The sequence below is a fragment of the Anolis sagrei genome, chromosome 4 (assembly GCF_037176765.1).
Source record: "Anolis sagrei isolate rAnoSag1 chromosome 4, rAnoSag1.mat, whole genome shotgun sequence".
NCBI lineage: Eukaryota > Metazoa > Chordata > Lepidosauria > Squamata > Dactyloidae > Anolis > Anolis sagrei.
The window spans coordinates 30,052,555-30,066,447 of NC_090024.1; the positions used below are offsets into that span (position 1 = coordinate 30,052,555).

At 40.7% G+C, this 13,893-nt stretch overlaps 1 protein-coding gene across 7 annotated transcripts in view; it reads left to right on the forward strand.

Annotated features, from left to right (window-relative positions):
• The first annotated feature begins 2,904 nt into the window (after positions 1 to 2,904).
• Positions 2,905 to 13,893, forward strand: part of UBR5 (ubiquitin protein ligase E3 component n-recognin 5) — an 84,980-nt gene continuing 73,991 nt past the window's right edge. For all 7 annotated transcript variants that reach the window (XM_060775684.2, XM_060775689.2, XM_060775688.2 and 4 more), the window contains exon 1: positions 2,905 to 3,244. In XM_060775684.2, the coding sequence (XP_060631667.2) occupies positions 3,183 to 3,244 (62 nt within the window). In that variant the 5' untranslated portion in view covers positions 2,905 to 3,182. The remainder of the gene's footprint in view (positions 3,245 to 13,893) is intronic.

The following is a 13,893-nucleotide window of genomic DNA, read 5'->3' on the forward strand; positions in this document are numbered from 1 at the left end:
GACCAACAGGGAGCTCTGGCGTGGACTGGTCCATGAAGTCACGAAGTCGGAAACGACTGAATGAATGAACAACCAACATCTTTGTTTTATGCAGATATTCAAAAATATTTAACCTACTGATGCCTCAATTAATGTAATTTTATTGGTATCGATTATTATTTTGAAATTTACCAGTAGTTGCTGCATTTCCCACCCTCGTGTTATGCTCGAGTCAAGATGTCTTCCCAGTTTTTTGCAGCAAAATTACATGCCCCAGCTTATATTCAGGCTGGCTTATACTTGAGTATATACGGTTAAGAGAAAAATGGTTTTTGGGACACCTAAAAGACAAGAGTTAAGTTTAGTAATCATGAGTCAAGAATGCAGGACATCCCTCCCCCAGCACCAACTGCTGCTCTGGGTCGGATTGAAGAGAGGGGAGACCAGGGGACAGCACCAGGGCCGTAGCCAGAAAGAAAATTCGGGAGGGGTCGAAATTTTCGGGGGGCGGGTTGAAACCTGCCTCCTAGCTCACACTGAACCAAAGAGCACAGCAGGGGGCAGAGCAGCCTGCAGCTCCACCCCTGTCAACCACCTCCACCAAATCTGGCCTCCTTAATGAGAGCATTCAACACGCCCTCCCCCCCCCCCCCCCAACTTGGTTGCTTCGCTACATCGGCTATTCCTGCAAGTAATGACAGTGTGAATAAATTGTCAATATTTGCTTGAGATAGTGCTTGAAGTTCTGGAGGGACTCTTAATCTTTTGTATCTCATAGACTTAGCATGGGGATTTGGTTAACCAGTTAAAATTCATGAGTAAACCAGTTTTTTTTAAAAAATCTGAAACATTTTGGGGGGGGGGAGAACCCCTAACCCACCCACCCCCCTCGCTACAGGCCTGGACAGCACCATCGTCTCCCGCATATGCCATCAGCTGGAGACCCCTCCCCCCAGCACCAACTGCCACTCTGGCCCGGATTGAAGGGGGGGGGGGCAAGGGACAGTTCCACCTTGTCCCCTGTGCTATTCTAATAATATATATTGTATATACATATAATATTTATAATATTATAATGTAATGCAATATAATACTACTAATAATATATTATAATTATTTATTAGATGCACTTATTGACCGCCATTCTCAGCCCATTACTAATAATATGGTATAATTGATATACTACAATATAACAATATTTAAAACTGATACTGTACTATGCTAATAATATATGGTATGTATATATGCCTTGTAAGCCGCTCCGAGTCCCCTTTGGGATGCGAGGGGCTGCATATAAATGTCGTAAATAAATAAATATCTGTATAGACCAGGAATGGGCAAAGTTGGACCCTCCAGGTGCTTTGGACTTCAACTCCCACAATTCCTAACAGCCTCAGGCCTCTTCCTGAAGAAGAGGGAGTTGAAGTACAAAACATCTGGTGGCCCAACTTTGCCCATGCCTAATATAGATGTACAATATCGTCCTTTGTATTTGTATATCAGGCAATAAGGCAGTGGTTCTCAACCTTCCTAATGCCGTGACCCCTTGATACAGTTCCTCATATTGTGGTGACCCCCAACCATAATATTATTTTCATTGTTACTTCATAAATGTAATTTTGCTAGTTATGAATTGTAATGTAAATATCTGATATGCAGGATGTATTTTCGTTCACTGGACCAAATTTGGCACAAATACCCAATATGCCCAAATTTGAATACTAGTGGGGTTGGGGGGAGGGACTGGTTTTATCATTTGAGAGTTGTACTTGCTGGGATTTATAGTTCACCTACAATGAAAGAGCATTCTGATCTCCACCAATGATGGAACTGAACCAATCTTGGCACACAGGACTCCCATGAGCAACATAAAACACTAGCAGGGTTTGGTGGGCATGGATCTTGAGTTTGGGAGTCGTAGTTTATCTACATCTGTGGACTCAAACAATGATGATCAGGATCAAATTTGGCACAAATACTCAACATGTCCAAGTGTGAACACTAGTGGAGTTTGGGGGAAATAGACCTTGGCATTTGGGAGTTGTAGTTGCTAGGATTTATAGTTCACCTACAATCAAAGAGCATTCTGAACCCCACCAACAATAGAATTAGACCTAACTTTCCACACGTAATCCAGATGACCAAGAAAAAATACTGTGTTTTCTGATGGTCTTCAGCGACCCCTTGGACACCCTCTCGCAGCCCCCCCAGGGGTCTCGACCCCCAGGTTGCAAAACACTGCATTAAGGCTTTAGGCCCACAAAGCAGGGGTGATGGCAACACACTCACACACAGACCCGTTTTCTATGACAGACCAAATATACAATTAAAGTAAATATATAATCCAGAGAATCCAATGATAGATTCTTGAATGAATAGTACTAGTTTTGGAAATAAATACAAATAGAAAGTGGAAAAGTAAAAAATAATAATAATCCAATATTCAGGAAAAATAGGACATCAAAGGCCTCACAGAAGGCCTGAAAAACGTTGGAAAATGGCGTCCTTCACTTTCCTCAGGCTCTTAATTCTTATTTTTTGCTTTCTATTTCCCAAAGTGTTTCTTTTCGTCCTAGCAACGCAGAGGGCGAAGGCAGAAAAGTGAAGCGCCTCCTCAGAAGGGGCGGCGCCTCAAACAAACGGAGAGAAAAGGAAGGAAGGAAGGAAAGAAAGAGGGAAAGAAAGAAGGAAGGAAGGAGGGACATCCTCCCTCCGTCGCCTCCGCGCCCTACACTCTGAGGCGGCGCGCGCACCTCAGCCGAAAGAGGAAAAAAAAGTCTCCCTCCCCCTCCCTTTTCCGGATGACGCCATCGCGTCGAGCCCGAACCAATCCGGATTGGGTTCACATCGCCGTTGCCGCCTTTCCAGTGAGAAGCCAGAACGCCATTGGCTGCGGGGCGCGCGGAGGGCGAGGGAGACGTAACCCCGCCCATTCCTCTCTCTCTCTCCCCGGCGCAAGGAGGGAAGTTAAGATGGCGGATCTTGTGAGAGTCGGGTGCTGAGCTGCGGGCCCGTTCCCCGCCGCGCTCTCCGTTTCTCTCTCTCGTGTGTTTTTCTCCCCCGTCACGAGGCCCTGAGGGAGGCCCTGAAGGAGCCTTTTCTCTCGCCCAGTTGTCTCTCTCACCCCCCGCCAACCCCATTTCCTCCTCCTTGTGCGCCCGGCCCGCCTTCCCTCGAGTGAAGGAGGAGGGAGAGAGGGGAACATGACCTCGATCCACTTCGTGGTGCACCCGCTCCCGGGCACCGAGGACCAGCTCAATGACCGGTGAGGAAACATGGAGACGAGGGAGGAGGCCTGGTCGCCCTCCCCCCCCCTTTATCACCTCGGGAAAGAAAGGGGGGGGAGAGGAAGGGGAGGGGCTTCGCCGTGTGCTTGGGAGGAGGGAGGGGGCCGCCTGGGAAGGAAACCATCTCTCTATATGTATATGGGATGATAGATACTAGATCTGGTATGGGCAAACTTTGGCCCTCCAGGTGTTTTGGAAATTCCTATGGGCAAACCATCTCTCTCTGTATATGTGTATATGGAGATAGGTGGATACTAGATCTGCTATGGGCAACTTCGGCCCTCCAGGTGTTTGGGAAATTCCTATGGGCAAACTATATCTCTCTGTATACATGTATATGGAAATAGATGCACATAACTATAATAGAGACACATATCTCTCTGTATATGTGTCTGGGGATAGATACTAGATCAGGTATGGGCTAACTTCGGCCCTCCAGGTGTTTAGAAATTTCCTATGGGCAAAACCATATCTTTAAGTATATGTGTAAGAGGATAGATACTTGATCTGGTATGGGCAAACTTCGGCCCTCCAAGTGTTTTGGAAATTCCTATGGGCAAACTATATCTCTCTGTATATATGTATATGGAAATAGATACACATATCTATAATAGAGACATATATCTCTGTATATGTGTATGGGGATAGATACTAGATCAGGTATGGGCCAACTTCGGCCCTCCAAGTGTTTTGGAAATTCCTAGGGCAAGCCATATCTCTCTGTATATATATGTATATGGAAATAGATACACATATCTATAATAGAGACACATATCTCTCTGTATATGTGTATGGGGATAGATACTAGATCAGGTATGGGCCAACTTCGGCCCTCTAGGTGTTTGGGAAATTCCTATGGGCAAACTATATCTATCTGTTTATATGTATATGGAAATAGAGACACATATCTATAATAGAGACACATATCTCTCTGTATATGTGTATGGGGATAGATACTATATCTGCTATGGGCCAACTTCGGCCTTCCAGGTGTTTGGGAAATTCCTATGGGCAAACTATATCTCTCTGTATATATGTATATGGAAATAGATGCACATAACTATAATAGAGACACATATCTCTCTGTATATGTGTATGGTGATAGATACTAGATCAGATATGGGCCAACTGCAGCCTTCCAGGTGTTGGGAAATTCCTATGGGCAAACCATATCTCTCTGTATATGTGTATGGGAATAGATACTAAATCAGGTATGGGCAAACTTCGGCCCTCCAGGTGTTTTGGACATGGGCAAACCATATATTTCTGTACATGTGTCGGGATAGATACTAGATCAGGTATGGGTTAACTTCAGCCCTTCAGGTGTTTTGGAAATTCCTATGAGCAAACTATATCTCTCTGTATATATGTATGGCGATAGATACTAGATCAGGTATGGGCCAACTTCGGCCCTCCAGATGTTTGGGAAATTCCTATGGGTAAACCATATCTCTCTGTATATGTGTATGGCGATAGATACTAGATCAGGTATGGGCAAACTTCGGTCCTCCAGGTGTTTTGGAAATTGCTATGGGCAAACTATATTTCTCTGTATATTTGTAAATGAAAATAAATAGGTGGATATTAGATGTGCTATGGGCAAACTTCGGCCTTCCAGGTGCTTTGGAAATTTCTATGGGCAACCCATCTGTCTTTGTATATGTGTATAGAGATAGATACTAGATCAGATATGGGCCAACTTCAGCCTTCCAGGTGTTTGGGAAATTCCTATGGGCAAACCATATCTCTCTGTATATGTATAGGGATAGATACTACATCAGGAATGGGCCAACTTCAGCCTTCCAGGTGTTTTGGAAATTTCTATGGGCAAACTATATCTCTCTGAATATGTGTATGGAGATAAGTACCAGATCGGGTATGGGCCAACTTCGGCCCTCCAGGTGTTTAGGAATTTCCTATGGGCAAACCATATCTTTCTTTATATATGTTTGGGGAGAGATACTAGATCAGGTATGGGCCAACTTTGGTCCTCCAGGTGTTTTGGAAATTCTTATGGGGAAACCGTATCTCTCTGTATATGTGTATGGCGATATATACTAGATCAGGTATTGGCAAACTTCGGCCCTCCAGGTGCCATGGGAAATCCCTATGGGCAAACCATATTTTTCTGTATATGTATATGGAGATAGATACTAGATCAGGTATGGGCAAGCTTCAGCCTTCCAGGTGTTTTGGACATTCCTATCGGCAAATCATATCTCTCTGTATATATGCGTATGGAGATAGATACTAGATCAGGTATGGGCCAACTTCAGCCCTCCAGGTGTTTTGGAAATTCCTAAGGGCAAACTTTGGTTCTCCAGGTGTTTTGGAAATTCCTATGGGCAAACCATATCTCTCTGTATATGTATATGGGGATAGATACTAGATCAGGTATGGGCAAACTTCGGCCCTCCAGGTGTTTGGGAAATTCCTATGGACAAACCATATCTCTCTGTATATGTGTATGGCGAATATACTAGATCAGGTATGGGCAAACTTCAGCCCTCCAGGTGTTTTGGAAATTCCTATGGGCAAACCATATCTTTCTGTATATGTATATGGGAATAGATACTAGATCAGGTATGGGCAAACTTCGGCCCTCCAGGTGTTTGGGAAATTCCTATGGACAAACCATACTTCTCTGTATATGTGTATGGAGATAGATAGGTGGATACTAGATCTGGCATGGGCAAACTTTGGCCCTCCAGGTGTTTTGGAAATTCTTATGGGCAAACCATCTCTCTCTGTATATGTGTGTGGACATAGATAGGTAGATCAGGTATAGGCAAACTTCGGCCATCCAGGTGTTTTGGAAATTCCTAAGGTGAAACAGGGAAGGCTTAGCCCTGCTCCCTCCTGATGGGGATTTCCATCTGGGTACTTGCGCGCCTGTAAAATGCGGAACTGCATAATTGTACATATACATACACACATATATTAAATGCTCAGTTAACCAGAACTCTCAAGTAACTGGTAAAGAAATCCTACAAAATAATACCTTTTTAGCCCATAAAGTAGGCTGTCAGCTAACTGAAATTCTCAAGTAACTGGTAAAGAAATCCTACGAAATAATTCCTTACACACATATAAATTGAGGCCCTTTCCACACAGCTGAATAAAATCCCATATTATCTGCTTTGAACTGGGATATATGGCAGTATGGACTCAGATAACCCAGTTCAAAGTAGGTATTGTGGGATTTCTGCCTTGATATTTTGGGGTATAGAGAAATTTTGGATATCGGAAGGAACCTGAAATTCTCAAGTAACAGGTAAAGAAATCCTACAAAATAATTCCTTACACACATATAAAGTAGGCTGCCAGTTAACTGAAATTCTCATACATTAAACACTCAGTTAACCAGAACTCTCAAGCAATAAAGTGGGGTCCTTCCACACAGCCCTATATCCCAGAATATCAAGGCAGAAAATCCCACGTTATCTGAGTGTACTCAGATAACCCCGTTCAAAGCAGATATTGTGGAATTTTCTGCCTTGATATTCTTGGATATAGAAGGACTGGTAGACTGCCCATTAACTGAAATGCTCATACATTAAATGCTCAGTTATCCAGAACTCTCAATCAACTGGTAAAGAAATCCTACGAAACAATACCTTACACACAAATAAAGTAGGCTCTCCATTAAATGAAACACTCATATATTAAATGCTCAGTTAACCAGGATTCTCAAGCAACTGGTAAAGAAATCCTACTAAATAATACTCTTACATACATATAAAGTAGGCTGTCAGTTAACTAAAACTCTCAAGTAACTGGTAAAGAAATTCTACAAAATAATACCTCACACACATACAAAGTAGGCTCTCCATTAAATGAAACGCTTATACATTAAATACTCAGTTAACCAGAACTCTCAAGCACTCGGTAAAGAAATCCTACGAAATAATATCTTGCACATATATACAGTAACTGAAAGGCTCATTCATTAAACCAGGCATGGGCATACTTCGGCCCTCCAGGGTTTTTTTGGACTTCAATTCCCACAATTCCTAACAGATAGGCTGTTATGTGTTGTGTATTGCAATTTACTGTGTGTGTATACACACACGTGCACATATACACACTTTAATTGCAATATAATTAATATTTTTTTAATGAGTATTTTGTAAAGAAAGATGTTTTTGCTACAATTTCTCATCTTCCCTGTATATGGCAACTTTTGGAACACCCTGTACATTTATCCAGCACCTACCAATTCCCGTGGATACCAGTTAACTGAGTACTGTGCTTATATGTTTGTATATGCGTATCTGTACATATAAACAGAGAGGTGGAAGAGACCTCAAGGGCTGCCCAGTGCAACCCCCTTCTGCCATGCAGGAATGCACAATCAAAGCTCTCCCCACAGGTGGCATCTGGCCTCTGCTTTAAATCTTCCAGAGAAGTAGACTCCCATCACACTCTGAGGCAGTTTGTTCCACTTCCAGCCAGCTCTAACAGTCAGAACTGTCTTTATAATGTTTAGTTGGGATCTCTTTTCCTGTAGTTTGAACCCACTGCTGTGTATTCATACTTTCTGGAGCAGTAGAAAACAAGCTTGTCTCCTTCTCAATGTGACATCCTTTCAAATATCTAAACATGGCTATTTTCGTCTTCTTTTCTCCAAGCTAAACATACCCAGCTCCTTAACCCTTTTCTCGCAGGACTTGGCTTCCAAACCTTTGATTATTTTGGGCACCCACCACTGGATACATTATAACTTGTCAACATCCTTCTTGAATTGCAGTCACAGTGTTCCAGGTGAGGTGTATACACACACAGATACATTATATATTGGAATAGGTGGCACATGAGGAGTTCAATTTTACGTACGTACTGATGCTCCCCAATGTATACATCCGTTACAGTTTATAATTTCAATCTTTTAATTGCAATCCCCCCTCTCCAATGTATATAACTTAACAAGGTATGATTCTGGAATGTTTTTTTTCCCATTGCCCCATGTATATACACCCTTAAATTTATTTATTTATTTAAAACATTTATATTCTGCCCTTCCCACCCTGAAGGGGACTCAGGACAGAGCACAGCATATACATGGCAAACATTCAATGCTGGGACACAAATCCACATACAATACATAAACACTTAAACAATATCTATCAAAATATTAAAATACACCATTCAAAACCGTCCAAATCATCCGCATCAAATCTAATATTTTGGCCTGGTCATCTTTCCTATTGCCGCTTTATTGCCCTGTCCCGAAAGCTTGGTCCCACAGCCAAGTTTTTTATCATCCTTTTAAAAGACAGGAGGGAGGGGGCTGACCTGATATCACCAGGAAGGGAGTTCCATAGCCGGGGAGCAATCACCGAGAAGGCCCTGTCTCTTGTCCCCACCAATCGTGCCTGTGACAATGGCGGGATGGAAAGCAGGGTCTCCCTGGAGGGTCTTAATCTCTGTGATGGTTCATAGGAGGAGATGTGTTTGGACAGGTAATTTGGGCCGGGGCCATTTAGGGCTTTATAGGCCAAAGCCAGCACTTTGAATTGTGCCCGATAGCAAACTGGCAGCCAGTGGAGCTGGCGTAACATGGGAGTTGTATACTCTCTGTATGTTGCCCTGGTTATTAACTTGGCTGCCTCTCGTTGGACTATTTGAAGCTTCCGAGCAGTCTTCAAAGGCAACCTCATGTGGAGTGCATTGCAGCAGTCTATCCTAGATGTAGCAAGAGTGTGGACCACCGTGGCCAAGTCTGATTTCCCAAGGTACGGGCGCAGCTGGTGCACAAGTGTTAAACAGATTGATGATTCCAGTGGTAGAGAAATGTTATCAGATTGTAAGGGAAATTTTAAGGAAAGCTTGCAACACAGTGCAAGGAAAGGATTGCTGTGCAGGATGACATTTTAGATATAAAATTGGTATTCAAGATAGAATTTGTAACTTTGATTAAATTATAACCTTTTAAACAGAGAATGTGTTCCCGGATAATGGGGATTGGACCAAATGACTCTTGTTGTCTCTTTCAACGTTAATTCAATATAAATGTATTTACTTAGTCTTCAAATAATCAGCATAGCTGTATACACCTTTTAAGGGGATGCCTTTTATATTTAGGCACACTATTAACTCAGCTTTTCTGATTAAAACTGTTGCTTGGATTGCAGCTTTGAGGTATTCCATGCACTATTAAGAAGTGTCGATATAGCTATCTCTCACAAAACAGCATGACTATTGTCTATTTATGCCTGCTGAAAACCAAACCAGATGTTGTTGGATTTTTAAAACAATAGTTGGCATTTTACTTTCTGAAATATTACAAGGGGGGTTCTAAATAATATACAGTCAATTTCTTCAAGTTATCTGGAAGAAGTTGCTAATCATGACTGGAAATGGGAAGAACAAAACAGGAGTAATAACACAATTTGAAATCTAACAATTTTATGGCAGACAGTGCAAATACAAACTAGTGGTGGTAATTAGCACTTTTTTGTTTTACCTGGTGCTTCTTGGGTTTCCTGGGGAGTAGTTCATGGTAGAAATAGTTCTGGTTGCAGTGGGATTGGTGACCTTGCAATAGCTGATTGGAAGTATAATGCAAGCACAATTGAAAGCTTAAATTGCTGACTTGTTCAAACTTCATTGTATATTTATTTTTTCTAGTACAACCCCCTAAAGAATTTTCTTTCAGTTAACCTTTAGATGTAGCTTCCTCATTGTTAAATAAATATCTACAGAGATATTTTGTTAAATTAATTTGGATCTCCGCCTGGCACAAGGCCGTCTTGGAATTGTGCAATGCAATCATATGCATCTTTATTCAAAGGTAAGGCCCCACCTTGTTCAGTGGGCCCTACTCCCAGATGGATTTACCTAATTTGCCTGAAAGATAGCATGAAAAGCTTAATAGTGGACGAGTAATGGGATAATGTCAATGAGCGTGAGCACTGCATCTCATCTAATTTTTTTACTTAAGTCTAGACTAGAAAGAAGAAATTCCTTGATGGGCGTGGTTTCTGTCTCTTGAATGACCCGGTGACACATTTTACACTGCAGAAAGTGTGATGTGCTGAGAAGAGGGCTTGCTTTGAGATGACAGCAGATTCAGCGAGGCCTATGAAAGAGGCATGCTGTTTCTGAAATACTGCTGCAGAATGGTGGCAATAATACACTAACAGTGTGAGACAGATACATGAGCATTTTCCAGCAGAGAAGGGAGTACATCCTACGTGTTGGGTTGTTCCTCCCAATTGCTCCTTATAGGCAGGAAAAGGGAAAAGACCTGTGTGTGATGGGAGAGCAACCTCTTAGAGGTCAGTCCTTTTCCTACTGTTTTCTGGACTTCAGGTTAGGGGCCTTTCAGATTGCTTTACATTCGACCTATCTTTCATTTCTTTCTCTGATCCTTTTTGGTTTTTCTCCCCTTTCTTCTTTAATCTGTGATTAAACAACAACAGCACACTAATAGGGTGAGCTGAATACATGAGCATTTTGATATACTTCTGTGACAGCTATAGATTTTTAAAAATCCTTAAAAAATAAGTTCTGGTTCTGGTAGGATTCTTCTTCTAACATCATTGATGTCAGCTGCAGTTTTTCTTCTTCTCGACTGAGGGGCAGTTAATCCTTTTGTGTGATATATTGATACACAGCTTGAGAATCTCTTATCAGAAATGCTTGGGACCAGAAGTCTTTTGATTTTTTTGGAATATCTGTATTTGAATACATGTACATAATGAGATTTTAGAGTGGGTACCTAAGTTTAAACACAAAATTTATTTATTTTCAAATACATCTTTATACACATTGCCTGATCATAATTTAATACACAACATTTTAATAGTTTTGCATATTAGAAAGCAATTCATGAAGACCACTTCCTTATGCCAGTGAATTATTATTATAAATGTTTGCGAAGATGGAAGATGTTTTTGTGTTTCATGGGATCTTCTTTATTGTTAATACCTATAAACATTCAGGGCAACATTCATGGTTCTCTCTGTGCTCTATTTTATTTTCACAGCACCCCGAGAGGTACATTAGGGTTAGGAAGAATGGTTGACACAAATCCACGTAGTCATTTTGATGAAGGGGTGGGGTTTGAACTTAATCTTACCCTTAAACAGCTGTCCCATTTAACTACCTGTATCTATAAAATGTTCTAATTAATTAATGATTAAAATCTCACTGTTGCAAAGCCAGCTTATTTTTCAGCCTATTGCAGTATTCTTAAGAAAGAATTTGCCATCAGAGGCAGATGAATATGTTAATTTTGCTCTGAATCATAAAAGTTTTTAATATTGCATACCTCTTTGAGTCAAAGACCTGTCTGTGACTTGAGATCATAATTTAAGAGAAAAAATAGACCTTATTTCAAAAAAGTTATGTTTTTTTTCCTTAGCTTTTGAGAGCTTTTGAAAAGATTCAAGGTCTGTGGCTTGCTGAGATTTTGACAGGATTCCATTTTTGTTTCATGGAAGAGAGAACAGAAAATAGAACGAAGAATAATTGGTAGTTATAATGTTTGTATTGGTGAACCTCCATTTTCTTCTCATAGCTTTTGTCTACTTCTGCTGTAATATGTTTTGTGATGATGCCAGGTGCATTAGTTTATTTGCTGACTTGCTTGATCAGCAGGCGGTAGGATATGGCTCTTAATTTGGTTATTCTGCAGAAGATAAGGATTGTGCTTTATCAGATTGGACTGGTGTACTATCTTTGCTCATGGAATATACCATATGTTATCTTACCATTGTATGGCTGTAGCATTATGGCTGGCCCCATCAGCTGTAGCCAAGATTAACGTGTGGTGGGGCAGTTCTTGGTGTTGTAATGTATTATAATACAATATAATACTAGTAATAATAATTCAATATTATAATTATAATTATATATTTAATTACATGTAATATTACTAATAATATTACGATATAATGGTATAGTGCAATATAGTAATATATACTGATATTGTACTATGCTAATAATATAATGTATTGTATGAAAATATATATTGTAAGCCGCTCTGAGTCCCCTTCGAGGTGAAAAGAGCAGCATATAAATGCCGTAAATAAATAAATAAATAAATAAATGATGTCCTTACCTGATACAGGAAGCTAGTTTCTTAGCATCCCAGCATTTCTCCTGATACAGGGCTGGGAGAGGTCGAAGTGTAGCCTTCAATCCCCCCCCCCCCCGACCTTTTGGTAGCATTTAGTGCTTCCCCCATGTTTTTAAAAGATACTGTAGTTTGAACTGAACTTTGATGGCAGTCTACTAACGCATTGTAGTTTGTGGGGGGAAAACCTAAATTTATTATATTCAATATCAGCCCCCTTTTGGTTCTGCATCAATGTTTAGTAAATTTTATGTCACATTAATTAAAATAAGTTAATCTACATTTCATCTTTATTTTTTACATGAGTATAAATTCACAATAATGAAGAATCATTCAAAGGCATAGCTGTATTGGTCTGGATTTGTATGCAAAAGGATACGAGACTGAGAAGGATGTTTGTAGCATTGGTTTTTGTAGATTGCGTCTACTTCATCAGATGCCCGGACAGATATTTCTGCTCTTGAATGAGCAGGTTGTGTGTATGGAGGATGGTGATATAAATGCGAAACCTGTGGGTATGATGATAAGTTGACAGGTTCGGTTTGAATGATGATCATTGGTGGACTGGTGTGGGAGAGTCAATACTGCCTAAGGCCAAGATGACTAGCTGCCCATGTGAATGGAGTGAGTTCTTGGAATATAGTATGTTTTTAGCTGGGAACCAGAAAGGAGACATGACAATATAGGCAAGAGAACTCTCCTGAGGTTGAAATATTAAATAATGTTCTAGTATGGAGAGCTTGGAAATTTTCTGGAGCAGATTTTCAAGCATTTAGTGTGATAAGATAGGAGAGAAGTGGAAATTACTAGTGGGTATGGAAAACTTCTTTACTCTATACTGGCATTACAATGCTTTGCATCTTAAGCTATTTGCTTGGGGAGGGGGCAGGCAGTGTTTTTCCAGTGTGTGAGAAACTTGTACCGTATTTGTATTTATTGGCTATAATTTTCAAAGCCAAAGATGTGTTCAGTAAGAATGAGGGAAGAATTTTTCTGCAGAGGAAATTTCACAAAAGCAGTACTGCTGTAAACGTCTTACTCGTCTTGGCGTGGTGAGGTATCTAAGAAGGCTTTAATTGAAGATCTGGGTTAAGGAAAGGGTCATTCAAGAAGATGTGATCATTTGGGTATGGTCCTGGTTTCAAGCAATTCAGTGTTTATAGATCAAAAAATCAAAATCCTTACATAGAATTGAAAATGAAAATAGGCTTCAAGTCAATGTAATTTACTTAAGATCATTGCTATATATAGTATTTGTAGTATTTATGAGGCAAGAATCTAGCTGCCACAGATTACACTAGCTGCATCTTCCAGACATTTTTAAAGGACAGTCACATGCAGAGTGATGAAAGTAAAGCAAGTCAAATCTGACTTCTTCATGAAGATGTATAGCTGGCCATCAGCCAAAAATGAGCTAGGCCACAATAGTACATGGATCTCCAAGATCAGAACTAGGCCCAAGTGCCTGGTAGCTCATCTAGAACATGTTCCAATCCCACATTTTCTGTTGACTGAAACTTCCAATTTCTCATTGCACACAGAAGA